Source organism: Pelodiscus sinensis, chromosome 3 (assembly GCF_052426305.1).
Source record: "Pelodiscus sinensis isolate ZL-2025 chromosome 3, ASM5242630v1, whole genome shotgun sequence".
Classification (NCBI taxonomy): domain Eukaryota; kingdom Metazoa; phylum Chordata; order Testudines; family Trionychidae; genus Pelodiscus; species Pelodiscus sinensis.
In genome coordinates, this window is record NC_143054.1 from 166,010,139 (window position 1) to 166,037,184 (window position 27,046).

At 43.5% G+C, this 27,046-nt stretch overlaps 1 protein-coding gene across 4 annotated transcripts; it reads right to left on the reverse strand.

The window, feature by feature from the left end:
- On the reverse strand, window positions 1–25,651 carry LOC102456219 (calmodulin-1). 4 transcript variants are annotated; one of them, XM_075925400.2, is made up of 7 exons: window positions 19,252–19,797; window positions 18,417–19,211; window positions 15,897–15,927; window positions 5,181–5,324; window positions 5,000–5,106; window positions 3,985–4,120; window positions 1–626 (listed from the first exon to the last, which is right to left on the reverse strand). In XM_075925400.2, exons 2-7 carry the CDS (start codon window positions 18,477–18,479, stop codon window positions 598–600), a joined length of 510 nt encoding a protein of 169 aa, XP_075781515.1. In that variant the 5' UTR covers window positions 18,480–19,211; window positions 19,252–19,797; the 3' UTR covers window positions 1–597. The 4 variants fall into 4 exon arrangements, with proteins under 4 accessions (XP_075781515.1, XP_075781516.1, XP_006125556.1 ...); XM_075925401.1 differs by lacking the exons at window positions 18,417–19,211; window positions 19,252–19,797 and adding an exon at window positions 25,512–25,651; XM_006125494.5 differs by lacking the exons at window positions 18,417–19,211; window positions 19,252–19,797 and adding an exon at window positions 19,876–20,753.
- Window positions 25,652–27,046: the final 1,395 nt, after the last annotated feature.

A 27,046-nucleotide genomic window follows, 5' to 3' on the forward strand; every position in this document is an offset into this window, starting at 1 on the left:
CATAAGTTGTAATTTTTTATTGGAAAACAAATATACAACTTGGAATGGATCTGAGGCAAATTGTGCCATAAGCAGATTATTCTGAAAAGAAGTGGCTAAACAGAGTTTAAATAAGCATAGTAAGAGAAAATGATTTTCTGGTACAAAAAAAAATAGTGTACGAACGAGTACCTAGGTAATACACCCGTTTTGCAATAGTGCAACTTTTAAGTTCCATATTGTTAACTGTCAATAGTCCACGCAGAGTTAAGGCTCCACGTTTTAACAACATGCTAAGTTTCCTGAAGAAAGCTACTTTAACAAGCATAACCCAGATGTTCCCTCATTTGATCAACTCCAACAGACTTTAGATGGGCAGAAGGGCTTAAATATCCAAAGTAAGCCACATGCAACATTTGTTACTTTTGATCAATTTTTCCAAAAACTTGTCAGAACAATGACAGTAAGATAGAGGGAGAAAAAACATGAAATGGAATTCTAATTACTATACATGCATATTTTTGACAGTAAGGGAAAAAACCCTTTACAGATAAGTTACAAACAAAAGGCAAATAAACAATTTTGTACAAGAAATTTAACACATTCTGTACAATCTCTTCACTTTGCTGTCATCATTTGTACAAATTCTGAAAAGAAAAAGAAAGATGTATTAGTATCTTGCAAACCCTCTCATTACAAGCCGTCAAGACCCCTGTATTTACAGAGCTACTGTGCTAATGAATGTTTGAGATGCCTTTTGCGGGACAATGTTTGATGTTTTGCTATCTTTTCCAATCTGTTCCAAAAGAACCTGTTACCTGCATATCAGGATGTCATTTGCAGTTGTAGTTCTGAATGTCAGCTTGTCCCCCAAAACCTAAGGGACTTTTGTAGTATTGAATCCCGTAACACTGATGCCTTATCTTGCCTCACCAGAGTTAAAAATATTTGTTTCTAAGGCAGCTATAATCGATATATAACTAATCTGATAGCTTTCTTTGATAGGATAACGAGCCTTGTGGATAAGGGAGAAGCGGTGGATGTCATATACCTAGACTTTAGTAAGGCATTTGATATGGTCTCGCATGATATTCTTATTGATAAACTAGGCAAATATAACTTAGATAGGGCCACGATAAGGTGGGTGCATAATTGGCTGGATAACCGTAGTCAGAGAGTTGTTATTAACGGTGCTAAATCCTGCTGGAAAGGGATAACAAGTGGAGTTCCGCAAGGGTCTGTTTTGGGACCCGTACTGTTCAATATCTTCATCAATGATGTAGATATTGGGATAGAGAGTACGCTTATTAAGTTTGCAGATGATACCAAACTGGGTGGGGTTGCAACTTCTTTGGAGGATAGGGACATAATTCAAAATGACCTTAGCAAGTTAGGGAAATGGTCAGAGGTAAACAGGATGAGGTTTAATAAAGAGAAATGCAAAGTGCTCCACTTAGGAAGGAACAATCAGTTCCATACATACAAGATGGGAAGTGACTGTCTAGGAAGGAGCATGGCAGAAAGGGATCTAGGGGTCATAGTGGACCACAAGTTGAATATGAGTCAACAGTGTGATGCTGCTGCAAAAAAAGCAAATATGATTCTAGGTTGTATCAACAGGTGTGTTGTAAGCAAAACTCATGAAGTCATTCTGCCGCTCTACTCTGCACTAGTTAGGCCTCAGCTGGAGTACTGTGTCCAGTTCTGGGCGCCACATTTCAAAAAAGATGTGGAGAAATTGGAAAGGGTACAGAGAAGAGCAACAAGAATGATTAAAGGTCTAGAGAACATGACCTATGAAGCCAGGCTTCATGAACTGGGCTTGTTTAGTTTGGAAAAAAGAAGATTAAGGGGGGACATGATAGCGGTTTTCAAATATCTAAAAGGGTGTCACAAGGAGGAAGGAGAAAATTTGTTCCTCTTGGTTTCTGAGGACAGGACAAGGAGTAATGGGCTTAAAGTGCAGCAAGGGAGGTTTAGATTGGACATTAGGAAAAATTCCTAACTGTCAGGGTGGTCAAATATTGGAATAAATTGCCAAGGGAGGTGGTGGAATCTCCCTCTCTGGAGATATTTAAGAACAGGTTAGATAGACATCTGTCAGGGATAGTGTAGACAGAGCTTGGTCCAGCCTTGAGGGCGGGGGGCTGGACTCGATGACCTCTCGAGGTCCCTTCCAGTCCTATGATTCTATGAGTCTTCAGAAAGTTTGATGGGTCTTCAGCAAATGCTTAGCAGCTGCAGATTTCCACTTTGAAAAGACATTAATGTACTAGCTTTGACTACTGGGCAAAGGCTGCATTACTAGTCTCTTTTATAAGAGAGGGAAATTAACCTGCCATGACATAAAACCCCTCCAAAATAACTAGGTTTTTTTTTAAACTGTTTGTGCCTAGGAGAGGCTGCGATATGGGTCCATGAAGCAGTTGACAATTTAAGTCATAGCATGAAACGCCCGTTATTCAATTATTGTGTTCAACAATACATAACAAAGTTGTACCATGAGACAATGGCTGAAAGTTAAAGTTAGACAAATTTATATGGCAAATAAGGAGCACATTTTTGATAGCAAGGATAAATAGTGTTGATTTATCAAGGGTTATGATGAATTTTTAAATCTAAATTGAATGATTCTAAAAATAAACTCTAGGCATTATTTTGAGGAATTTGTATGGCATGTGTTACACAGGAGATCAGAATACACCATTACAATATTTCATCCTGACCTTAAAATCTATGAGTCTAGATCTCCTTAAACCCAAGGAAGAATGTGCTGACAGGGTGAAATTTGAGCGCCTCTGAAGACATTAACTAGCATGCACTAGGGAACATTAGCTAGTCACTGAGCAACAGAGCGAAGGAGCCACAAACGCTGCTGGGCAGCAGGAGAGGTGGAACAGATATCAGTTCCTCATTGTATGTGCTTTCTTTATATGCTGGACTAGTTTTCCTACTAGCGGGGAGGAAGAATTTGCCATTGACAATGGGAGATAAAAGGAAAGAAATCCAATTACTAACATAGAGCTCGCAGGATCTATATTATATAGAGAAACATTACTTGGTCCTGGCCCCTGAAGTGTGATTAATGTTAGGGAAACCTATGCCAGGCAACTTTTTACTTTAGAAAAATGAAACCTTTTCTGTGAAAGTGCTTGAGATTACAGGGACCAATGCTAGACTTTGTCAAAATGGAAATATCTGATTAATATATATAGAATTGATAGTTTGCTTCTATAGTTCTGTATACCAATTGCTAGTAATCTAAATGGTTATTTGCTTACCCTCTTACGTTACAATATACATTGGGAGTAGCATTTTGTTACCATTAACTGCAAGTCTATTTGAACACATTAAAGTGGCCTCCCACTAAAGTCAAATGCTTGCAAAGCTTAAGATATACAGAAAGATATCTAATCTTAGACGACTAGAATGATTAAGGTACATTACAGTTGAAGGATCTGAGGGTTTTTTTAGTATCCATCAAGACCCTTTCGGTTGCCCTACAGCAGGCCTGCACCACTCGGAAAGTGGCGATGGCCATATTACTGCAAAGAAAACAACTGCAGGCTGCAAGTAGGGATGCTTTCCCAAAAAATACTGAACACGTGGGCTAAAAATTTGTGTCGAGCAAAAACAAAACGCCATGTGTCTCCACTTGGCCCCGTGGCATTTGTCTCTCCTGCACCCTGCCCCTTTCTCCTGACCTGCCCTCCTCCGCTCAGCACAAGCCCCTTCCCCTCCCCTACCTGGCTTCTGCCTTCCAGGTTGCAGGGCTGCCGGAGCCTTTTTGAAACCGGTAGTGGCCAGCCGTGATGTCACGACGCCACATCATGCCAGCGTCCTGACACCTGCCAGCGTCCCGCTCTCTGGCTCATGCCTTGCCTCCTCGCACCGGAGCTGCATGCAGGCAGCCCATCAGCAGGAATTGCCGCACTTCCCCCTCCCTGGTGGCGCTCCGCTCCTCCGCTCAGCCAGAAAACATCAATTGTTCTTATTAAAGCTTACCTTCATAGTTTACTTGACCATCACCATCAATATCTGCTTCCCTAATCATTTCATCAACTTCTTCATCTGTTAGCTTCTCTCCAAGATTTGTCATCACATGGCGAAGTTCCGCAGCACTAATATAACCGTTTCCATCCTAAAGAAAGTTGAAAACCTTTGAAGAGAATTCAGTATAAACTAAATAACCTCTGAATTTATTCTACATACAGTACTCCTGGACAAGATTTAGGAGCTTCCCTAGAGGATAATTACTATTATATCACTTATAGAGAACCAGTGCCCAGTGTCAGATTTGTTTTCTGTGGTATCTTAACAATTCACAAGTTACTAGCCCTACATTTACTGTATGACTTAATAAGTATATCTTACCAGTATAACATTCAAAAAAACCCAAGTGATCTGGTTTTATATTTGTTCTATAAACAATGTAAATGAAGTAGTAAATTCTCACCGGTCTCAACCATTCTTTGATAGAGTGCTATCTTAAGTCTGATGACCAACCACTACTTGAATTTAAGCAGCTTTTAAGGCACTTGACTATAATAAAAAAAAAATCCATGAGATGCAGCCAAAACGTGTAGCATCTAAGTTCTTGTGAATTTATGGAAGCTATATTTCCAGCTTTGAACAAGTATGGTAACCATTTACATAGGCACTCGGGTGCTTTACTGAAGAACGACCTGAATTGTCTTGTGTGAACCTCCTGAAAGAGACCTCCATTTGTACACTGAATTTTATAACTTGCCTCCCAATAAGATTTATTAGTATTTCAAAATCAGTCCAAGTAGTAGGAACAATTTCTCACTGACTAGAACCTAAGGTATGTCCACCAGGCCTTCCATTTGTTATATGAAGAGGATCATCCAAGTCCAAGAGCAGAAACTGTACTTATTATATATAATCTAATTGCTGTACAGGATTTCTACAGTTTGGAAAGTTAGTGGCAGGTGTTATTTGGAAGTGATTTTATTCAATCCCTCAACTAACTTGCAAACCTTATACAACCCTTCAGTACCTTATCAAACACACGGAATGCCTCTCTAATTTCTTCTTCACTGTCTGTATCTTTCATCTTTCTTGCCATCATTGTCAGAAATTCTGGAAAATCAATTGTGCCATTGCCTGCAAGATAATTTTGTTATTAGTAATGCATTTAATAAGTTTATTTTCAATTAACTGCTTCTTAGAAAGCTTACCATCAGCATCTACTTCATTGATCATATCCTGTAGCTCAGCTTCCGTGGGGTTTTGACCAAGCGATCGCATCACGGTTCCCAATTCCTTTGTTGTTATAGTACCATCACCATCCTTGTCAAATAATGAAAAGGCTTCTTTGAATTCTGTTTGACAAAACAAGACACCAGGCATTGGTTAGTTTTAATAATCATAGTTAAAAATGTATTGCTTGTGATCAATTATTATCACTAATAATGATCAATTATTAGTTTCTTGATTTAGATTAGACAATATTCATTCTAGAAAACTAAATCCAACATCTGAAGTAACCAATAACCTGTCTAGAGTCATGATATGAAGGAATATTTCCCAGTAGTACAGTTGGATCTACCAGACTTATCTACAGGACAATTCAATTAAAGTATGAGGTTAATCCTAGCAAGTCTTAGAAAAAGCTCTTAAATATATGCTAGGGTAAGCTTCACTTTCCATTTTTCTGAAGTTTGAATTCCACTTAGGGTTTACAATTGTGAGGGAACTTCTATCAGTAACTCCACTAACTGAATGAGTTAGGAAAAAAAAAATAAACCTAATATGACAGGGTTAGCCATACATTAGAGTGTGGTATGAAAAGTGGCAACAGTCACAATTAAAATTTCTATGGAAATAGTTTTCCAAATCTGTTTTGATCGGATCTACCATTAGAGTATAACATACACTAACTTTGATAATTTTCTTAAGAGAATTTACGGAGAACTACTTCTTATCAAGGAAACATGCTTGCAGAGATTTTCCAAGTAAACATGTAAGTTGATTTTAACTCTAAGTTCTGTTGCATACAGTACTTGAAAGCAGTAGGTTTAGGATGAGCAGCCTTAACCTAAAGGAGCACATTCTTCTAGAATATTTATCATCTGACTTCTCAAACAGATGGTCAACCGACATCATAGCCTTGCTTGATGTGAGTCCAGTATTTAGCAATTGTGACCATCAGCACCCTAATCTACAGGAACAATTTGAAAATATAAACTAGACATAGAACAAAATATTGAAACTTCATTAGCAGCCTGTTTCATCTTCTACTATAGATGAAACATCACAAGCTCTTTTGTACATTATTAAAGTAGGTATTTATAGCTATTTCAGCTACAATATCTTAGCCAAAAATAGGGATGTAAAAAGTAATTAAAAAATGTAACCATGCAACTGCTAAAAATACTAGCAGTTACATGGTTACCAGCAGCCCCTGCTAGCCTGGCTCCCGGAGTCAAGTGATACTGCACAGCATATAGTGAAGCTTCCCCGGCAGAGGGCCAACAGGGTGAGGTTAACCATTTAAATCCCTAGTTACAAGTAGCCTTTGAACAGTAACCTTTCATTCGTTAGCAAAAACAAATCAGGCGTATTGGCTCTTGTACTATTTTACAATAGTTAGTTTGATTTCTGGTTTTCAGTTGCACTTAACCACCTGAGTGGATTCTTCACTAAAAGTAAAGTGCAATTTTTCCAGAAGGTATTAATTTACCTCACTTCTGAAGGCTTACTTTGAGCAGTGCTAGTAGAGCCCTTAAAATGTGAGTAAAGATCAAGCTAGAGACAAGTGATTCACTGCTATCTGCTGTACCAGGGACAGGAGTGAACACCTTCAAGTACGCCCAAATATCAACTACATTCCCTGAGGAAGGTCAGTAGAAGATATGCTGTTTGGCTGTACAAGGCAGCAATGAAGCGGTTTGAGTCCATCCCAACAAGCAAACAAAAACACACCTCCACCAACCCATCCACTTTTGCAAGAGGCATCTGATTTAAACTCAAGTGAGGTTTGACTGACTCATTTATTTCGCAACATGAAGCCAGTTTGAAGCTTAATGGCCAGAATGCTGAAGATTACACTTACACACAACTATCTGCAGTAGACACAGTAAGATACGTTGTCATCTAAGTAGGCGACTGAGGCCACATCTACAGCATGATATATGGTCAACTTTATTACAGTCAATGTCTTGGCACCTGATTTAGTACAGTCAAAGGTTCATGTCCCCACTGTGTGCAACAATTCAACATAGTTTGAAATAGTGCATCCCAATGAGGTAGACTGCTGTTGACTTTGAGAGCAATCCACTACGGGTGCCTGTGTTGCTTTCCATTCTGGATTATGCTTCCGGTGCACACTAGAACCAAAACTATGCAGTGGGTGGTTATGGGTTCGTGTGGTCAGTGACCCAGAATGCACATCTACACCCCCCTCCAGTTGAGATCAACAGGAAACAGCCTTTTTGCACCCTATTTGGACCTGCGCAGACGCCATAACAGTGTGGGTACGGACCCCCACTTGTGGATCCTGCTCTGCATCAAACCATTGTGATGATGTCTACCTTGGTGCCAAATGGTGCAGTATTTTGAGACTGTAAACATAGTATGCTAGGAAGAGGACAAGCAGGAACATCCCTGGAGATCATCTCTATCTTGGGGTCTCCTGGGCATACTGTACAGGCAAACCTCTGCATTCAGCAAAATGGAAATGCAGCTGCCAAACAACCCTCTGAACACAGCGCAATGTTGGTTCTGGTGCTGAGACACAAGCACAGACTGGTGGGACTGTATAGTGCTGCAGGTATGGGACAATCATCAGTGGCTGCAAAACCTGTGAATGTGCAAGGCCACTTCCATGGAACTTTGCAAATGGCTCCCCGCCCCACAAAGCACAGGGAGACACTGAGACCCACTCTGACCATGGAAAAGTGCGTTAGTTAGGAATTCATTTGGAGTTGAGAAGTCTACAGTAGGGGCTGTTATACAAGTAGCCAAGGCAACCAAAACTAGTGACTCTGGGAAATGTGGATACCCTGGTGGATGGCTTTGTTGTGATGGGATTCCCTAACTGAGGTGGGGCAATAAACTGAATGCACATCATCACCTTGGGCCCCCTGATCATCTTGCAAAGGAGTCCATAAACCACAAGGGGTACTTTTCCATGGTGCTACAGGAGCTGGTGGCTCATACAGGCCATTTCACTGACAGCACTGTAGGATGATTGGGAAAGGCACATATATCTTTGAGAACTTCTCCCTCTTCAGAAAGATGCATTCTGGAACTTTTCCAGAATAGAAAGTCAGAATCAGAGAGGACCCAACCTACCCCTTGGTCCTGTGGCTCATTGAAGTCCACAGGCAGCCTGGACCCCAGTAAGGATCAGTTCATTTTGCTCTTGTTCAGTCTGTAATTGGTGGTTGAATGCGCATTTGGGTATTTAAAGGGAACGTTTAGGAGTCTGCTAAATAGGTTGGACCGCAGCAAATAAAACATTTCCTTTATGGGGGCAGCCTGGTGCATGCTCCAGAATCTTGGGAGAACAAAGGGGGGGGGGGGGAGAGAGAGAAGAGAAGTTATTTAGTAACGGTGGGCGCTGAGGCAGAGCCACAGATTTTAAGCAACCAGATACCAGGGCTACATCTATATTAGTAAGATATCGTACAAAATCTTACCGCCTGTCTACACTGGCCGCGAGTACTTGCGCAAGAACACTGACATTCTAATGTATAAAATCAGTGCTCTTGCGCAAGTACTCTGACACTCCCGCTCAGGGATAAGCCCTCTTGCGCAAGAGACCAGTGTAGACAGGCAACATCAATTTCTTGTGCAAGAAAGCCTGATATTTAAAATGGTCATCGGAGCTTTCTTGCACAAGAGAGTGTCTACAGTGGCATGGATGCTCTTGCGCAAAAGCACATCTTTTGCGCAAAGGCACATGCCAGTGCAGACGCTCTCTTACTCAAATACTCTAACTCAAAAACTCTTGCATTAAAGAGTATTTGTGCGAAATCTTGCCACTGTAGACGTAGCCCAGGGGCATGGGGCAGTCCAAGTCATAGAGGCTTTGAAAGAAAGTTTTATGAATAGCCAGTTTTGAAAGTCATGCACTTTACTCTTGAGGTGCCCCTGCCTCCTGCGTGTTTACCTGTAATCCCCCACCCTTCTCCTACAATACAAGCAATAGAGACTTGCTCAGATATGCATTTTTATTTAGGAAAGACAGCAGGGACAGAAAAGAAGCCCATGGTGGGAATCCGAAAGGGGTGCTCAGAAACACAAGGATGACAGCCTTTTACCTACTGAGGCCCTGAAGATTGAGTTTGAGACTGCCCTTTCATTGTTCTCCCTATACACCTCCGTCACATCCTGAGGCCTCAGCAGTAGAGGCTATGGAGCTAGGGGAGAAGAGAGTTGTTGTGCATAGGGGCCACGGTCTCCATTACAGCTGTCAGGGACAAGATTATATTCTCCTGTTGCTTTGCTTGTACTTCCCTGTGTTATTCCTTGAGAAAAGCAGGAATACCAAAATAAACTTCAATGGCTCTTAATGACAACCAAACAACCTTGGTAGTGTAAGGCAATATATTGCAAGCTTATTTAAGTGCCCTCACTCGTTTTACTGCATTGTAACAACATCTGTTGGAAAACTGAACTGAAATTTAAGCACCTTAATTGTTCCATCACAGTGGTCACCAACCAGTTGACCAGGATCTACTGGTAGATGCTAGAGCCTCTGACAGATGATCGGGTGGTTTGGCTGGGAGGCTGTCTTCAGCTGCCTCTTTCCCCATTACTGTGCTGCTCCTGACCTCTGTCTTGAAGCTGCCCCCAAGAACCTCCTGCTTGCTGTTCAGGGTGGAAGTGGAGCGGAGGCACTGAAGTCAAGGTGCCCTCCCACCCCCCCATTCCCCATCGCCACAAAGTGAATAGGATGGGGCCTCAGAAGGGGTAGTATAGGTGCAGGGACGGAGGCAGGGCAAGGGGATATGGGTCTGAGGTAGATCCTAGATTAACTTAAATTCAAAAAATGATTATGTACTTAAAAAGGTTGGAGATCACTGTTCTACCAGATTTGAACCACATACTACGTGTACCTGACATGTATACAATGCACAATTGTTCAAAGCAAATTAAACAAGTTGTGAGGGTCCCTGCCCTGAAAAGCTTGCAATTTAAACCAAGTGGACAAATAGATGTTAGTTCAGAGAGGGGGACTAGAATGGATTTACGGTCATGAAGGATATACCTACACTTGAAACACCAATGATGCAGGTGATGAGCTATAATACTTCAGTGTAGTATTTCAAGACTGTGCAATTGTGAGGCATGCCCCCTACATGGGTGCAGAGGAACAAGGCAGTGCAGCAAGATCAACTAGCCTCCATGGGGGGGGGGGGGGGGTGAGAGAGGGAGGGAACAGGACGGAGTACCACTTAGACCTACCCCACTCCCACCCCACCAACTGACCCTGTCCCCAGCCTTGGTGCAGCTCTGTACCTGACAGGTAGCCCAGCTGACAATCCCACACAACTCCAGCCCCTTGCATCCTTACCCTGTCCACCCACCCCACACTAGGCTGCTCCTGGCCCTGGCCCAAAGCAGGGGACAGGGGAAGAAACAAGCAGGGAAAAAGAGTATGACCCTCAAAGGTTTGCACCAGTGGTCTCTAGACATGACCTATGCCAGCTAAGGATATTAAAATTAGATTAGTTGATAACTGAATAGTCAATAGAATTTCCATCGATTACTCAGTAATGATGCTTCCACTTTGAAATGTAGCAAGAGCCCAAAAGGCAGAAGTGCCATGTGGTGTTCCATCTTTGAAATGCACAAGAATGCCGGCAGGGACTCGTGTGTTTCAGTCTTGGAAATACACTGCAGGAAGCCCGGGGCCAGCAGGGGACTCCGAGCGTCCCCTCTCCCGCACCGTGGCCCCAGGCTTCTGCTTTGAAATGCACAAGAGCGCCAGCAGAGACTCTTGTACATGCCAAAGATGGAATGCCACTACTGCCCCCTACCCTCTCCTGCAGAGCTGGGGGGAACTGGCTTTTAAGTTGTCCTCCTCGCCCCCCCCGGCACTACCTCCCCTCTTCCTTTTTGATAGAAAGTTCCTTTGTTTGTAAGTAGTCTTAAGTACACAGCTATGGCTAAGCCTACTGCAGACCATAAAGTCTTGGTCTGCTAATATTCTAAGAAATTGTTAGCGGTTTAACAAAAATATTTGCCATTTGACAATATGTTACCAATATTCAATTCATACTGGGTCAGACCAAAGGTCCATCTAGCCCAGTATCCTCTCCTCTGACAGTGGCCAATGCCAGGTGCCCTAAAGGGAATTAACGGAACAGGTAATCAAGTCACTTAAACAGCTGTCTCACCCTACTTGATTAATCAGGAGTCAAGGACCCATTAATGGGTCCACACACAGCTCTACAGTGTTTAGGGTGCCCAGTTCTAGTTTTAGGCACCATAAAACTGCCATCCAAACTGTAGGTGCTTAAAGTGAATAAGCTCTTGATCAGAGTCCCATATGGATTAATTTTATTTGTCTGAGCACATATACTGCTGCTGCCCTCAAGTTGTGCAGACAGCTAGCTCCTATTCAAGCCCAAGAGATTCAGGAACTAGAAAAGAATCAGTCACCTAAGCAAGCAGGTATGCTCAGAGGTAGGGATATGAAGGACTAGTCAACTAATTGCTTCCCCCCCTATCAGATAGAGGCAGCAAGGTGGGGGAAGAAGAAGGGATGCTTCAAAGTGGCACTTGAAGCCCGGGGCTAGACTCCAGACTTGCATCGACTATTTGATTATTCAATTACCCGAGTAACATCCTTACTCAGAGGTTGCCAGAGCCAGTACCATTCAAAAAACAGCACAGAAGAAAGGGCCCACCCTCTAAGCTTTCTGCCTGAGGGAATAATGAACTTGGTCTAAGAGAAGGTGGGCATCGCTCAGTGTGTAATTCCCCACAAACCTCCTGACACTTCATTCCCTTTCATACTGCTTAGGGAAAGAACCTTCTTGCAGCTCAAATTTGGATGCTTATCTTAGATGCTTTGAATACATCCTTTTCTTCATCTATCATTGGTTACCTCAGGGAGCTCTCTGCCTGTTCTGCTGGCTTTTAACACTTGAACACACCTCTCCTCCCTCCCCACCGGCCACCCCATTCCTTGAAAAGGGAGCCTGGGTACCTAGAACTAAGGCTTTTTGGATTTCAGTGTTATTCCTTTGATTGTCTAGATCAGTGGTCTCCAACCTTTTTAAGCATGAGATCATTTTTTTGAATCTACCTCAGACCCCAAACACCCTTGCTCTGCCTCCTTCCTCTGAGGCCCTGCCCCTGCTTACTCCATCCTCCCTCCCTTCCCCATACTCACTCTTATCAGGCTGGGGACTGAAGGTTGCTGTGCAGGGGATGCAGACACAGATCTTAGGCTAAAGGATTTGGAATGTGGGTGAAGTTTTGAGCTGAGCATGGGGCAAGAAGTGGAGGTGCAGGAGAGGTTGCAGGCTGGGAGCTTGGGCTAGGGCAGAGGCCTGGAGTGCAGGAGGGATTCAGGACTGGGGCCAGAGTTCAGAATGCAGACTCCAGCTAGGCACTGCTTACTACAGGTGACTTCTGGGTGGTGGTGCAGGGAGCTACAGTAGGCTCACCCCTACCCTGGCCATGCATCACTTCCAAAAGCAGCCAGTAAACTCTCCCTCTCTACTCCCCCCTCCGTGCTCTGTGGAGATGGGGTGGAGGACACCTCCAAGGCAGAGGGCAGAAGCAGCATGGCAGTGCTGAGAGGGGCAGGTGAAGTGCCGGCACTTGATCCTGCCAGGTGGCTATCGCCAGTCAAAGGTTCCAAGATCTACCTATAGATCCTGATCTACTGGTTGGGGACCACTGTTCTACATGTTTCAACTCTTATGCTCCCTTGTGGATGTGGTCCAATATCACCTTTCAAAATAGGATCAGCCAAGCTAGCTGTTCAGAAATCATAAGCTAAAGATGAAATTCTTAGACTTGTACCCAACTTCAGGAACAATTCTTGTTGACCTCCTCCCCAGCCTCACTGAGCAGGCACACAGTCCAGGCCACAGATCTATGGAACAGTAAGGTAACTTCTAAAGTTAAGACCACATGGCTCCAAACTGTCCAAAACTAAGTTCTGCTAACTGACTCTAGATGCTTTAACAAACCAAATAAACACTTTCAGAGCTGCTAAAAGTTATCATTGTAAGACTAAGCTCTGCCATTAAACAGATGGTAAAAGTCTTCAGAAGACTAGCACAAGGATTTAAGGATTAAAAGTGAGCATCTCTTTCAACATAAAACGTTGCCTAATTGAGAAGCATCACATAAGTGGACCGACTTGGCACAACCCTCCAATGCCAATCCAAGGGTCAACAATTAGGGATGTGAAATGTTAACTTGTTAATGGTTAACTGGTAAGTATGTCCTTTAGTGGGGGTTGGAGCATCCCCTGCAAAGGTGGGAGGAGCCACTCCAGATAGCAGGGCTGGAGCAGACACCCTACCCACACCAGCTTAACTGGTTAACCGATTAAATGGGATTTAAATGTATATTTGGGCCTCAAGCCATTTAGTATACCACCAGATAGTGTCTGACATACATGAAGCCATTTGTTGAATTTACAGCCGTTTAGTCACTTCTCAGATAAGTGACAAGGTTTAAAGAACCCAAGTACCCACAGTGTGCTTCCACAGCCACACTTGTGCAGATAAGTTTCTCCATTTGGCTAGAAATCCTGCTCTGGCTCTTCTGCGGTGAGAATTTCATGGCCATGTAAAGAGCCTTTTCTTGCATGAAGTACATTTTGTAAATGAATGCTGTGATGTCATGGAAATACCAGTGCTGTCATGCACAACACACACTAAAAGTGCTCTTAATAGATAAAATTGTTGAAAGTCCATTTCAATGAAGTCACTGTGTCCAGTCTTATAAAAATTCACAACAAAAACAGAAAGATCCTAAACACCTCTAAATCCATTTATTTTTCTGGGTGCTCCAACAGAAGCTTCCATGGGGGTAGCCACGTGTTAGTCTGTAACTTAAAAAAATTAAGACAACAAATGGTCCTGCAGCACCTTCGAGACAAAAAATGAAGATGGTATCATGAACTTTTGTTGGCAGAACCCACTTCAGATGAATAGAGCAAGGGGTCCACAAGTATAAATAAAGCAGAAGAAAAAGAAATAGGGAGGGAAAGAGAAAAAAAAATCTTGGCAATTACAATGTCCATGCTAAATGAGGCTAACAGAAGTGCCCATTATGTAGCTTTTGATGCCATAAGAATAGACGCTTGTCACAGATACACGTGCATAATCAAACTTGGCAGACAAAGTTATGTAGATTGAACACAGTTCCATGGATATTACAGAATAAGTAATTTGACATACGACTGGCATAACAGAACCTTAGACACTATCAGGTTAAGGCTATATTTGACCTATTTTTCAAATTCAGTGGGGAATCACTACTCTAATACACAAGTCTCAAATTATCCTGTTTTTCCACTTTTAGACTTCAAAGTTACCAGGCAACCATTCTGTTTCAATGGAGTCACTGGTCTTTCAATGTTTGCATTACCTCTGAAACAGTCAGACATTGGACTTCCTGTGACTCCACAACAGTCACCAGTGCAAAGATTATTACAACATGCAAGAGGACTAAGATTTAATTTAAGCAACTAGGAAAATTGTTCTAAAGCCCTTTGAAAGTTGAAATATGCCAACAGCTATCTATGAAAGTCTGATGCTGAATTAGACTGGCATAAGACCATTGTGCCTATTTTAATAAGCCTTGGATTTTCATTTTGGGTGTCCTTAAGACAGTTTAACTTCCAAAAGTTGCAATCATTTTCAGACTTAAGCATACATACACGCAATGCTGTCCTGCTGCTCTTCAGTTTGGGAATTGTGCCCTAAAAATGCTGAGAGAAGATACCCAAAGGTTGTAAATAATGAACTGTGCTAGGCAAGATACATCTAAAATGTGTTTGAACACAGAATTCATGTTCAAGAGCAATCAAACACAGTGATCTGTTTATAGTTGGGAGCCTGGTAAGATTAGAAATAAAGATGCTTCAGTGTGTTCAAAATAAACACTGAAGTCTAATTCTAATACCATTTAAATATAAGGTAGCTGGAAACTCAAGATATTAGTATCTGTTGAAACAGTGTCCCTCATTCAAACAATATCTGAGTTCTTGATAGTTAGATACAATAGTAGGTTTTAACAATGGAAGACTTACAACTAAGTTAAGTCTGTTAGTTCTTCTGCAGAAGCAGCAATAATCAGAATAGCCACCCACCACTACACCCCCATACAAGCAAGTATGCAATATTTATCTCAGGATGTGGGGGAAATTTAGTCCTTAGATCATACTTTTGAAATTCGCACACACCTATATTCACCTTAAGAGCTAACAACATTAAGCAAGAAGTCTCTAAAAATGTACTCCAATTTTAACCAGGAAGCGATACTATTATGCAGAAAGCCAATTAAAATATTAGTTCTTATGCTATCTTGAATATGCAAATGAGCAATAATTAAGAGGCAACTAAGACCTGTTAAGCAATTAGCAATAGGCAGAATTCTCAGAGTATATGACATGTTACATTTGTTTACAATGAGCACTGACAAGTTTGATTTCCTTTCAGGATGAACAATAATGCAGTGTTTTATTTGTTAGGAACAGTCCAGGCATATACAACTCTAAATTAAACATTTTTACCAAATCATTAAAGTGAAGTTAGTACACACAACGTAAGTCACTTCAAGCTGGGGATGAGGCAGCATGCCCTTGATTCCAAGCACCTATGTTTAGAGACATTTAACTTGCCACAAACTAATACCAAATCAATACAGTGAAGTCTCAAATGTAGGTTTGTTAACAGCACCTCAAAACTCACCTGCAATCTGCTCTTCTGTCAGTTGATCAGCCTATAACAGAAAACAGTATTATATTCCAGTAAAACAAAAGTGAATAAGTTCGTCATAAAACTTTTGCAAAAAAGTATTGACTTCAGTTCTTGTAGCTTTAAAACTGAGCTGGGACACTTAAATGCAAAATGTACCATGGCTCAGCTACCTATTCAAAAAATAGCCTACAACTTTAAAATTACAATACACACCTTGACTACAGCAGAACTTGTCACCAGCTTATCTGCTAGGTTGTTAAAATGCCATCTGGTAGTGACCAAGTGTTGAACAGACCTGAATACTGGGCAGTTAACCTAGGTAAGACCTTACAGCAGGGCTGGACAAAATACAGCCCACCAAGCCACCAGATCTGACCCATGGACCAGACTGCCAGGACCCTCAGAGGGACACAGCTGCTGCCATTTAAAACCCAGTCCCTGCATCTCCCTGACCTGCAGGGAGGGGGTGGCTTCGAGCATCTCCCCACCTTCAGCCTAAACCTCAGCTCCTATTTGCCAGAAACAACCAGCCAATAAGAACTGGCCTCTCCAGCCAATAGAGATTGGCTGGCTGTTTGCTAATCGGAGCTGAGAGATTGGCCTGAACAACTGGGGCAGCACAAGCTTGTTCCTCCATGCAGAGTTCAGAGCCATGTGGAGGGAGCAGCCTGCATTTTCAGGAGGGCTGGGGCTGCAGCAGGCAAAGCGCCCAGCCTGCCTTAGTGGTGCTGCAGCCTGCTGGCCAGGAGACACTTGGGTATACTCCTCCCATCCAGTGCCTGCCTCTGGCACCTCAGCCCCTGCTACCTCCCAACTCCCTCCCCCAGATCACCATCCAAACCCAAGTGACAACTCCCTCCCAAACCCTGTACTCTTTCCTACATCCTTTCCCCAGGCCAGAACCCTCTCCTGCACCCCCACTCCCCTCCTTGATCCTACACTCCAATCCCCTGACCCAGGTCACAACCTGCTCCTCCACCCAAACACCCTATCAGCCCCCACAGCATCTCCTGCACCCCAGTCCCTTATCCTGTGCACTCTTTTGCACCTAACCTCCAACCTAGACCCCACACTCCCTCCACAGAAAAGTATGGCCCTTGACCACTTTCTTGGAGTGGTGCCCCACCGAAAATTATTGCCCATCCCTGCCTAAAGCCAATCTCTAATCTCTTGAACAATCCAGTTCCCTCTAGACAAGTGCTACTCAACTTTGGAAGTCCCGGAGGCCATGATATTCACAGCACATGCTGAGGACTACAACTTAAGTGTGGTTGCGCATGCTTCTTTCACCCTGACGGGCATGAATATAAAACACTTCCCCACAGTGTCCCAGTGCTCCTGGCACCTCCTCCCTGGGACTAGAAATGCCAACACCCTTTACCTGTGTGTTCCAGCCAGCCCATCCCCTTGCATCTTTCAATGCTCACCCCACCTGGAAGAAGCCTCATCATTATGAAGCATATTCCCAGTGGAGGCCATGTTCAAAGTATCCCACCCGCGGGCCACGTGTTGAACCCCGCTAGAGTCGCACTGCGGGCCACAAACAAATGGGGTGCGGGCCATATGCAACTCGCAGGCTGCAAGTTGAGTAGCCCAGCTCTAGACAGTGTTTAGAGGTATAAATGTATCTGTAAAGACTTAGGCATTTAGTCTATGAATTGTGTGTAAAATGTGTCAGTTCTTAGCAAGTCTCATTCTTGCTAATGCAGACTAATGTCTGTTTTGAAGAGAATCCCGGTAACTAAAACACAATGTTTCCTAAAACAAGTGATGCGTGTCTGTTGAAAACATCATATGAAAGCCTGGTGATCAAATAGCCAGTTTGTACTGAAAATTACTAGCGATATATTTGTATTAAAAAGGTTACCAGATTTTCTCATCTGACAAGTTTGATTAGAAGTCTCAATTTTGTATTTTATTACCTTTTGACTTTTGTTGGCTTATGCTGTATGCACTAGCAATACCAAAATCCTGCTTAATTGGTTAACTGGCTAAACGTAATGTTTAACCTGTTAACCAATTAAAGGAGTGGTGGGCCCCTCCCCACCACAGGCCTGGAGAAGCCCTCACCAGTTAACTGGTAAGTGTACTGGTTAACCATCTCATGGGCCTAGTGGGCGCCTCATCTATACTGTAGTACAGCCTTTGCAATTCTGCACCACTATTAGTTTAGTGGTGTACATCTATAAACTTTCAATTAGTTTTAATCTTGGGGCGCCACAGTTTGACAGCAACAAGGACGGGGCATTAGAGCCATTTTAAAACAAGTTACTCTTGACAGAATGCAATGGCATGAGGGGCTTAGAGTTTCATTTTCAAGTTTAGGCATGGCTGGATTTTTCATTACGCACAGTGCTTAAGGTCTACGAAAAAGTTTAGGGCCAAAAAATATTCATAATTTACTCAAATGAGAAAAGAAAATGGTAAATCAAACTTAATTTGTTATCTTTAGTCAAACATACAACATACAATTAGATATTTACTTTGCGACTGAGCAAAAAATCAGATTACATTGTGAAATGCCATTTCTCTCAGTTGAAAGTAGTGCAAGTGAAGATAGTCGTTCTGTCCCATGGTGGACCAAAGACAGTTCTTTATAAGTTTTAACTGAAAATATTGCTCGCCTTCACAATTTGTGCCCAAGATGAAGAGACATTCTGAAAGCAATGTTGAAATTTGGAAAACTTGTCAGTTATTTATGATCATTTGTGCCACAGATTTCTCCTCTCGTATGTATACAGAGAACCACAGAAATTCATCAGTAAATGCATGTTTGAGATTGGACGGGTAGGTATTGATTAATGGCCTTGCTCTAGAGACTTCCTCTCCGGGCATTGACCTATCCACAAGAAAACGAAACCTTTAATTTAATGTGGTGCATGCTATGCTGCTTGTTTGACAATCTCAACAGTAAGTTTATCCATAAGATAGAAGCACAATGTGTGAAATTTGCCATTGGCACTCCAATCCGAGAGTATTACCCATATAAACGTCACCCAAAAATTGCTGTCATTTGCATTGTGGGGGTCTCATTGTAGTTGCTTGGTGAGATCTGTTGCAATTGCTTCAAACACATGAAATTCACCATAGGTATCACGAAAGCGTTCTAAAAGACCCTCAAATTCACAACAGTGCACAATTCAATGCCAGCCTCCCGTAGAGCTTTATTCACACGATTTGTTTTTGTACTATGTCAATCTAAATGACGCACATCAAAGTGGTCTCCAACTGATCCAGCTTTAGGGACTTTGCCTCATGGACAGCTGCTGATGGTTGTTGATCACTTTCAGCTATGTCTATCAAAGCCTGATGAATTTCAGAATAGTTCATATATGTCTATCAAAGCCTGATGAATTTCAGAATAGTTCATATAAAGTGCTCTGGTGGTATTGCTTTGTGCTAATCATCTTGTTTCTCATGTGCTTTGCACAACATCGGTATTTTGCTTCATGTTTAGACCATCTGTGGGGTGAAGCTGAGAAGAACAGAATGAATAACTGCAAAATCCCCCAAAACCTGACTGATGCTGGGCAACACTCCACATCAGCTGATCCAATCAAATTCAGACTACGGGCAGCACAAGGAACCCATTCAGCCAAACTGTTAAGGTCACAAACCCTAGCTTGAAACCCTGAATAAACACCACTGATATTGCTGGCGTTATCTGATTGACATGCAGCTTGCAATATCAATGCCATCAAGTTTGAGAATATCCTGCAAAAGATTAAGTATATTCCACCACGTTATTCAATGGGGATGAACTGAAGAAACTGCTCAACCACACTTCCAATCACTCAGTACATGACAAAACACCACTGTAAGCTGATCAGAGTGACTATCAGGAGATCCATTGATATTGATTCCATAATACTTTGCCTTCTTGATCTCAGATATTATCTGCACCATAACTTTGAATCCCAATATATCAATCAAAATTCATCCCCTATAGTTTTCGAAAGATAAGACATACCCACGTCATTGCATGTGTTCAAGAGAAACGGATCAAGTTCAGCTAGAAGTTCAATGCAATTAAGAGAGTTCCATTAAGGCAGCTGTGCACTTCAGTATCCCCACAAAAGGCTAGGCCTGGTTCAGCAAGGAATCTTAGTACATACAGCAACTATTCTCTTCATCATTTCAATCCAGTATTTAGATGATCTTGCCTTCATCTTCAGTTGTGTCAATTCTGGCAGACTTCTGATGCTGCAGCATCTTTAACAGTGCTCCAAGATGATCCTTTGACTGCCTTTGTCCAAACATCAAAACTTGTTATAAACTGATGAGTCACTGACACAGAAAAGTTGGCACACATAGCAATACATTTTACCAGTTGAGGGAGAATAAGCAAGCCATTCTCTTTGGACAAGTTTCCCCACTTGCTAGTCATCTGAAAGAATGTTCTTCACGTGCATCTCTCCTTACCAAAAACATCTACCTAGCAATGAGAAAGATGAATCCAAATTCTGAGGTGGTGTACTTCTGGCAAAATATTTTATGAAAAGGGAGTCATTTCCCACTCAGCTGGGTCACAACTATTCTTTGGTATCTCTTTCTGTTACAACCACATCTTCTGTCAGTATTGTCACTTCCACTTCTGAAGTAGCGTGACTGATCCTGGCTTGAACCTTCAAAATCAAGTAAGGATCACCACTCTGACATCTGCTTCAACATGTTCTGCAGCTTTGTTTTCCAGGTCTGATATGCATGGATCCATGGGAGAGCTTGAACTGTCACTCCTCATATCTTCTTCTCTCATGAAATTCAGCAAAGAACCCCTCCTCATTGGTTTTAAAGCTGGCTCCTTTTCCTTTACATATCTACATTCATGCCTCCTCTTATAGCCATGACATTCATACAAAAGGTACCCTGAAAATTAAAAAAAAAAAGAAAAAAACTTGAACTATAAATGAAAGATGTCAAAATAATGAACAGTCAAGCAAAACAAATAGAATAATGAGCAAAAAAATGCGTTAGAAGAGTTAACATCTGCAGAACAAAAATTGCCGACAACTTTTTTATAAAAATCTTCAATATAAGATTTCATTAAAATCTGTTAAGTGATTTAGAAAAGGAAAGACTCGACGGATGGATTCACCGACAGACAGAAAGCCATGTCATGTCCATAATCCAAAAGAGTCAAAATAAATTCTAGGATGCTCAAAACTTATATCTATTAATCTCAATCAAAATTTATCATTACTATATGACATACAAGTTAAAATTAATATACAATGACAAATTTGCCATTTCAATACATTGCCAAATGGAAATAATTTACAAATCAACAAATGATACTGAACACTCAACTATTATATAATAAAAATTTAAAATTCTTACCTTTAGTATTTGTGTGTCTTCAAAAAGCCAGTCCTTCCCAAGTATTTTATCACTTTATCATCACCAAGTCTAAAGAAAATCTTTCACTACCTTAATTACTATAGTGTTTGTGTTTCACAGTTGTATTTCAGAAACTCTAGGCTACCAAAGCTCCCCATAACCTGCCTGGCCACCCAGCTGCTTAATGAGCCCACCCAGCAGCTCAGGGCTCTGGCTGGCTGGGGGTGGGTAGCCACCCTCTCCCTCAGCTGCAGCAGCTCATTGCTGGAGAACCGGGAGAGCAGGAGGGAGTAGGTGGCTTGAGGGCAGGAATCAGAGGGGAGGGGAGTTTGAAGTGCCCTGTCTCCTGGCTTGGCAGCCTGGAGAAGACCAGTCTAATTACAGCAGCAAAGTTTGGATGCAGTTTAATGTGAGAAACCTAGTACTTTCCTCCAGCCTGCTTGGCTAGGAGGGGAAGAGAAGCATACTGCATGGCGTAGGTGGGGGAAGTAGGGAGTTGGGTAGATGTTAGTATGGTGGGGAGCTTGAGCTGTGCCCTCCAGTCCTGACTCCCAGCTGGTGCCTGGAACTCTGAGAAGTAGGATTCTATCCCTGACCCCCAGATGGGCTAGGACTACTGAGAGATACTGCACAAGGGTAGATGCTGGTGTCTGTATGGTGAGGTGGGGGAGGTGTGCCAACTAAGAAATCTTTCTAGAGATTTGCCCATTCAAATTCTATTGCCAAGATTAACCCAATAATCTGCAGCTACTCTAAAAACTGAGTGCAAAAATTGAGATATCATTGACTCTTATCCCAATTTCACTGATGTTGGTTAGTAGAGATGTTTCCTTCAAGGAAAGTCTTAAAATGAAGTGGGAGGACTATTGCATGACGCTACAATTTAACACTGCCCTAATTCTCAAACATCTTTCACATAAGAACCAAGGTCTTTGTCCACAAAATCATCCACTCCACCTATTGCTGGAAAATGAATACATGCATTAATATGATTTACCAGAAAATAAAATAAAAGTTTCACATATTCCAACTTATTTTGAAGAATGACATTTGGAAAAACTACAATGGGGGCAGGGGTTTGTCAACTTCCAACATTTGGAAGTTATCATTCATGAAAGTGTCCAGCACATCCATTAGCTTTTGTGTTGAGGCCCTTTAGGAAAGTTGGGTTATGATACACAGATAGAAGAGGCAAAGTGGCCTACTAAGAAAAAGGATGCAGTAATGACCACGGGAAGAAAAAACTATCCATTGCATCTGTGACCCCTTGCTCCAGTACTGAATCTAGGCACATGACCTCAGTTCAGTAGAGTAAAACACATTTTTCCTAGCTACAGATGCAAAAAGCTACACAGGTTCAATATTAGGTTCAGTTTTCTTCAAAAAAACATACAAAGTTTGGACAGATTCAGACATCCAATTCTTACATGGCATATTTTCAACCTATGGGGCGCACTACTGTACTGCCAATCAAGTTTATGGAGGACATCCTTGCAAAATTAACACCAACCAGCACTGAGATCAGTGCTGAGAAACCGGAGACCCACTGGGTGCTATGTGTAGCCCACGACATTTTATTCATTGTTGCCCATGCAGAGGGTTGCCACATTCTTATTTCAGTCTATGTAGGTTTTTTCTTGCTGTTATTACTAAAGTGACATGTCAAGCAAGGGCACACAACACTGACTGCACTCCCTTTCCATGCAATTAAAGCACTGCTATAGTTCAACTGGCACATCCCACAAATACTAGGTATGCTACTGGTGTTCGCAAAATTTATATCCCAGGAGGCTATCTTGGTTACCATAATCTTGCGGCCTACCGAAATGAAGAGAGCCGCTCATATGGCCCACTCACTAGCCTCAGTTGCCCATCACTGGTTTAAGAGTGTCATTCAAAGCATACTACAAAACAAACAATATCTTCCCTGTTATTGTTCTACCTGACTGGAGGACATATAGCACATGTTAGATGATTTATAGTTATACCCAGTAACCACTCCACAAAGCCATGAGTGTCACTCACTTGTAAGAAGCAAAATCACTACCTGTGCGATTTCTAAAACCTGTTTTACGGCTTTACATATCCAATTCTCATGCCACCCACCTCCCCCATTCAAGATTACCAAGTAATCCTACCCTCTCCCCCAAAGGGTCTTCTGTGACCATACCCCATTACATGACTCATGCAAAATCTCTTTATCATGTTCATGGCAGTAAAGTGGGCATAAGATTTTGAATGAAGGGGAAAACTTTCTATTGAGGCCTCAGATATATAGCAATAGAAAAAGTAAATCAGTGCAATAGAATGCATTGGTAGGGGGATAGGACTGAACAAACACCATTTATACTCCTGAAAGCTCTGTTCTGCCAGAACCCCTGCAAAACAGCAGTTAAAGGTGCAGTCAGTGAGTCTGCTACTAGATGTTCTCATTAAAGCCAATATAGCGCTGAGGCATAAAGCAAATGATACACCTTCAGCTGTGAAGCTAGTAGCAGTTCTAGGAATAGCTCAATGCTAGAGCTGTTTTAGGAAACTTCCCAGTGCTCATGCTACATATTGAGGCCAGTATATACAGTCCTTCGGTTATTCACACCTTGCTTCACAACACCTGATCTGTCCACACTGCTAGGATAGTTTCCTACACCACCACTCAACCGATTAGTCCAATTCTGTCTGACAGCCTCCTCCACCTCAAACTTTTTTTTATAAAATATAGTATTTTAAAGAGAGTGTTGCTTAAGCTGATTTGTGTAAAAAGGGGATGATTTGTTTTTATCAATACACCTTTTTAAGTTTTCTAATATCTTTCAATGCACCCTCAAACATATTATTGCCTTAAAGTTTTGTTCAAGGTTTACAGCAAACTAACTTGCATCATTAGATTAAGCCTTGTTAGGCATTCAATATTGGACCTGCAGTTCAACCACCTGTGATCTGATGAATAAAACAGCAAGTAGAAAATTTAAAGCAAAGATCAACTAATTATGTAGTGTAACTCCTGAACAGTGTATGAAACCCCTAGAGGCAGGGCTGTAATACTAGTTGGAACAAACAAGAGCACTAGCCATCCTGTGCAGGCCATTAACAGTTTACACTAGTTGCATAGCAGGCAGTGAAAAGGAACCAAATTAAGGGGAGGGGGAAATGAAGTTAAGCAAGTCACAGAATTAAATGCCATCATATTCCAGAACTTGCGTTTAGGTCAAACACCTGTTAACCATAATTAGTGATGACAATCATGCTGCTAAGAAGCACAGAATCAGAATCAGCAACAAGATAGCTGGATTGGTCATATGAACCTGAACGAGGTATCTGCCGCCAGAGCCTGTGCTGTGGGAAAACCATTTTGCTTGCAACTTGAGTATTAGTCATTCACAAATTTTACCAAGTTTGGTCTGTTGGCGCTGACCACAGCCATGCTGAAGGTGTCACCACCACTTCACACCCATTTCTCTCTTCAAGGACTTGGCTTACAACCTAAACCAATTTTAGTTTGGTAGAAAACAAGCACTCGCAAGCATGAAAGTCTTTAATCTGGAGCCTTGTCACATGAGCCCGTCCCCACCCAAGGGGATGATCGTTACGCCTTGGCCCGCACCCCCGAAGACAGATGCTGAGTGGAGAAGGGCTCCGTGTGGCTGCAGAGCTCGGCTGCCTTTAACCCGAAAGCAGCACACGGGGCTCGCCGGCGTTGCTTTCGGAGACAACCCGCTTCACTGCGCAGCCCCGCGCTCCAGGCGCGCCGAGAAGCCCCGTCCTGGGGTGGGGACCAAACGCTCCGGGGCGGACTCGGCTGGGCTCCCGGGCTAGAGACAGGCAGCGCCCGCCACCGAGCGGGAAGCCGCCCCCGACCCGCAACTAATCCCGCGCCACAGCAGCCGGGGCGAGCGCCCGCAGAAGAGGCTCCCGGCGGGAGCTGCCGGCCGGTGAGCGCGCGTCCGAGCCCGGGGCCAGAGGGTGCGGGGAGGCGGCCTCGCCTCAAAGCCGCAGCGCTCGGCGGTGCCTTGCGAGCGCTCGGGCCAGCGCCCCCCAGGTCCGGCCAGGGGCGCGGCTGCTGCCCCAAGAAACCGTTACTCCCCCTCCCCCGGGAAGCATCATGGCGCGCGCAGCGCCGGAGCTGACAGTTTGAATTTTGAACCGGCACCGGCGGGAAGGCCGCGCGCGAGTCGCCTCCCGCCCCCCGACTCCACCGCCGCCCCCATCCTGCAGCCGCCCCGCCAGAGCGAGCCGGGGCCTGGCGCTAGCCCGGGGCAGCCGCGCACTCACCATGCCGGCTCGGCCTGGCGGCGGGGCGCAAGCTCCAAGGGCTGCAGCTGAGCTCTCTCTGACCGACCGCTACGCGGCTCGCCTTGCACTGAGCCCGGCCCGCCGGCAAACAGTGCCTCATAAGCCTGCTCACTCCCCTCCAGGATCGCTCCGCGCCGCCCTCCTCCACCCGCCCCAGCAGGCCAAGTAGAAACGAGATCCGTCACGCTCCCCTCTTAAATACAAACCCTGCCCACATCCCGAATGTGTCCGCAGGCCCTGCCCCGGCCCTAGCAGAGGGAAATCTCAGACACGAAGGAAAGGGAGGACCCCTCTTGGGGAAACGACGGGACTCGGGAGCATGGCGCTACTTTTCCTGGCGGAGGAGCATGTAGTGTTAAGAGAATAAAGAAGGGTGCCGATTGGTCGGCCAGCACCCGCAATGCGTCACTCCGGACATGCACAGTCTGTGCCGGAGCGACGCCCTTCTCCCGGGGCGCCGCCTGGGGGCGGGGCGCAGGGCTCACATTGGCGGGCGCCGAGCTGGCAGGCAGAGGGAGGTTCTGGCACAGGCGGAGCAGGGCCAGCTGGGCCCTTGGTGACTGCATTGCGGCTGTGCACCTGCCTCCCCGGTGCAGTGGCTCTGCTGTGTGGGCTCCTTTCCCTTTCCTTCGCGGAGAGTCAGTCCCAGTTCTCTTCTCCCACCTAGACCTAGTCTGCAGTACAGATTTTTATTGCCAAAAGTAGCTTTTTTCAGCAAAACAGTGACTACCTACATGCTGCAATATGGCTTATGGCAGCAAAAGGGCCCCGTTTGGATGACAAAATAAAATTACCTCAATAGGGAGCACTTAGCAAACATTGTGCACAATGTAGACCACATGCTTCATTCAGTCACTTTCACTGGTGTCCAACAATGCCCATTCTGAGCACTTTGTCAGCAATTTGAACTCCACTACTCTCCATTCAAGTAAACAGTCATCCACCCCTCTCTCTTAAAAGCCCCCGGAATGTTTGAAATTCCATTTCCTTTTGGGTTGGCCCACAAGGGTGATATTTAGAGAGGGCTGGGGCAGTAGGTTCCCCCCCCCCTCAAAGTTGGAACCCATGAATTCAACTTGGTCTGCATAAAACTGCATAGCTTGGCCCCCAAAACAGTTCTTAATTACATCATTGTTTGAGCTGCTTGCAAACTTGACTTTGGGGCAAGAAGTTTGCTATAAAAAGAGGGAGGTAGGCAATAACAACAAAAGACTGGGCATTAAAGAATCCTTATCATTGTGAAAACACTGCTGGATACTCCACTTAAAAAATGGGGTGGGGGGAGAGAGTAGCAATGAGTGTTGTGCTGCTGGGGTTTGAAGTTTGACTAGTACTGTTAAACTTATAAATGTTCTTGAAAAGGAGGTAAATACTGAGGTGGCTAATTTGCAAATACTAAAAAAATTACTCAAAATCCAAAGCTGACTGCAAATAGTTGCAAGGGAATCTCCCAAAACTGGCTGATTTGGCAACACAAGGGCAGATGGAATCTGACGTTGATGAATACAAAGTAA

Excerpts from the sequence above, each read along its gene's own strand:
- LOC102456219 (XM_075925400.2), bottom strand. The coding sequence starts at position 18,479 with ATGGGACAGAACGACTATCTTCACTTGCACTACTTTCAACTGAGAGAA. Across the intron at positions 5,325-15,896 it reads GACAGAAGAGCAGATTGCAG|AATTCAAAGAAGCCTTTTCA; the intron begins GTGAGTTTTGAG and ends TTTGTCAAACAG. Across the intron at positions 4,121-4,999 it reads CATTCCGTGTGTTTGATAAG|GATGGAAACGGTTATATTAG; the intron begins GTACTGAAGGGT and ends AACTTTCTTTAG.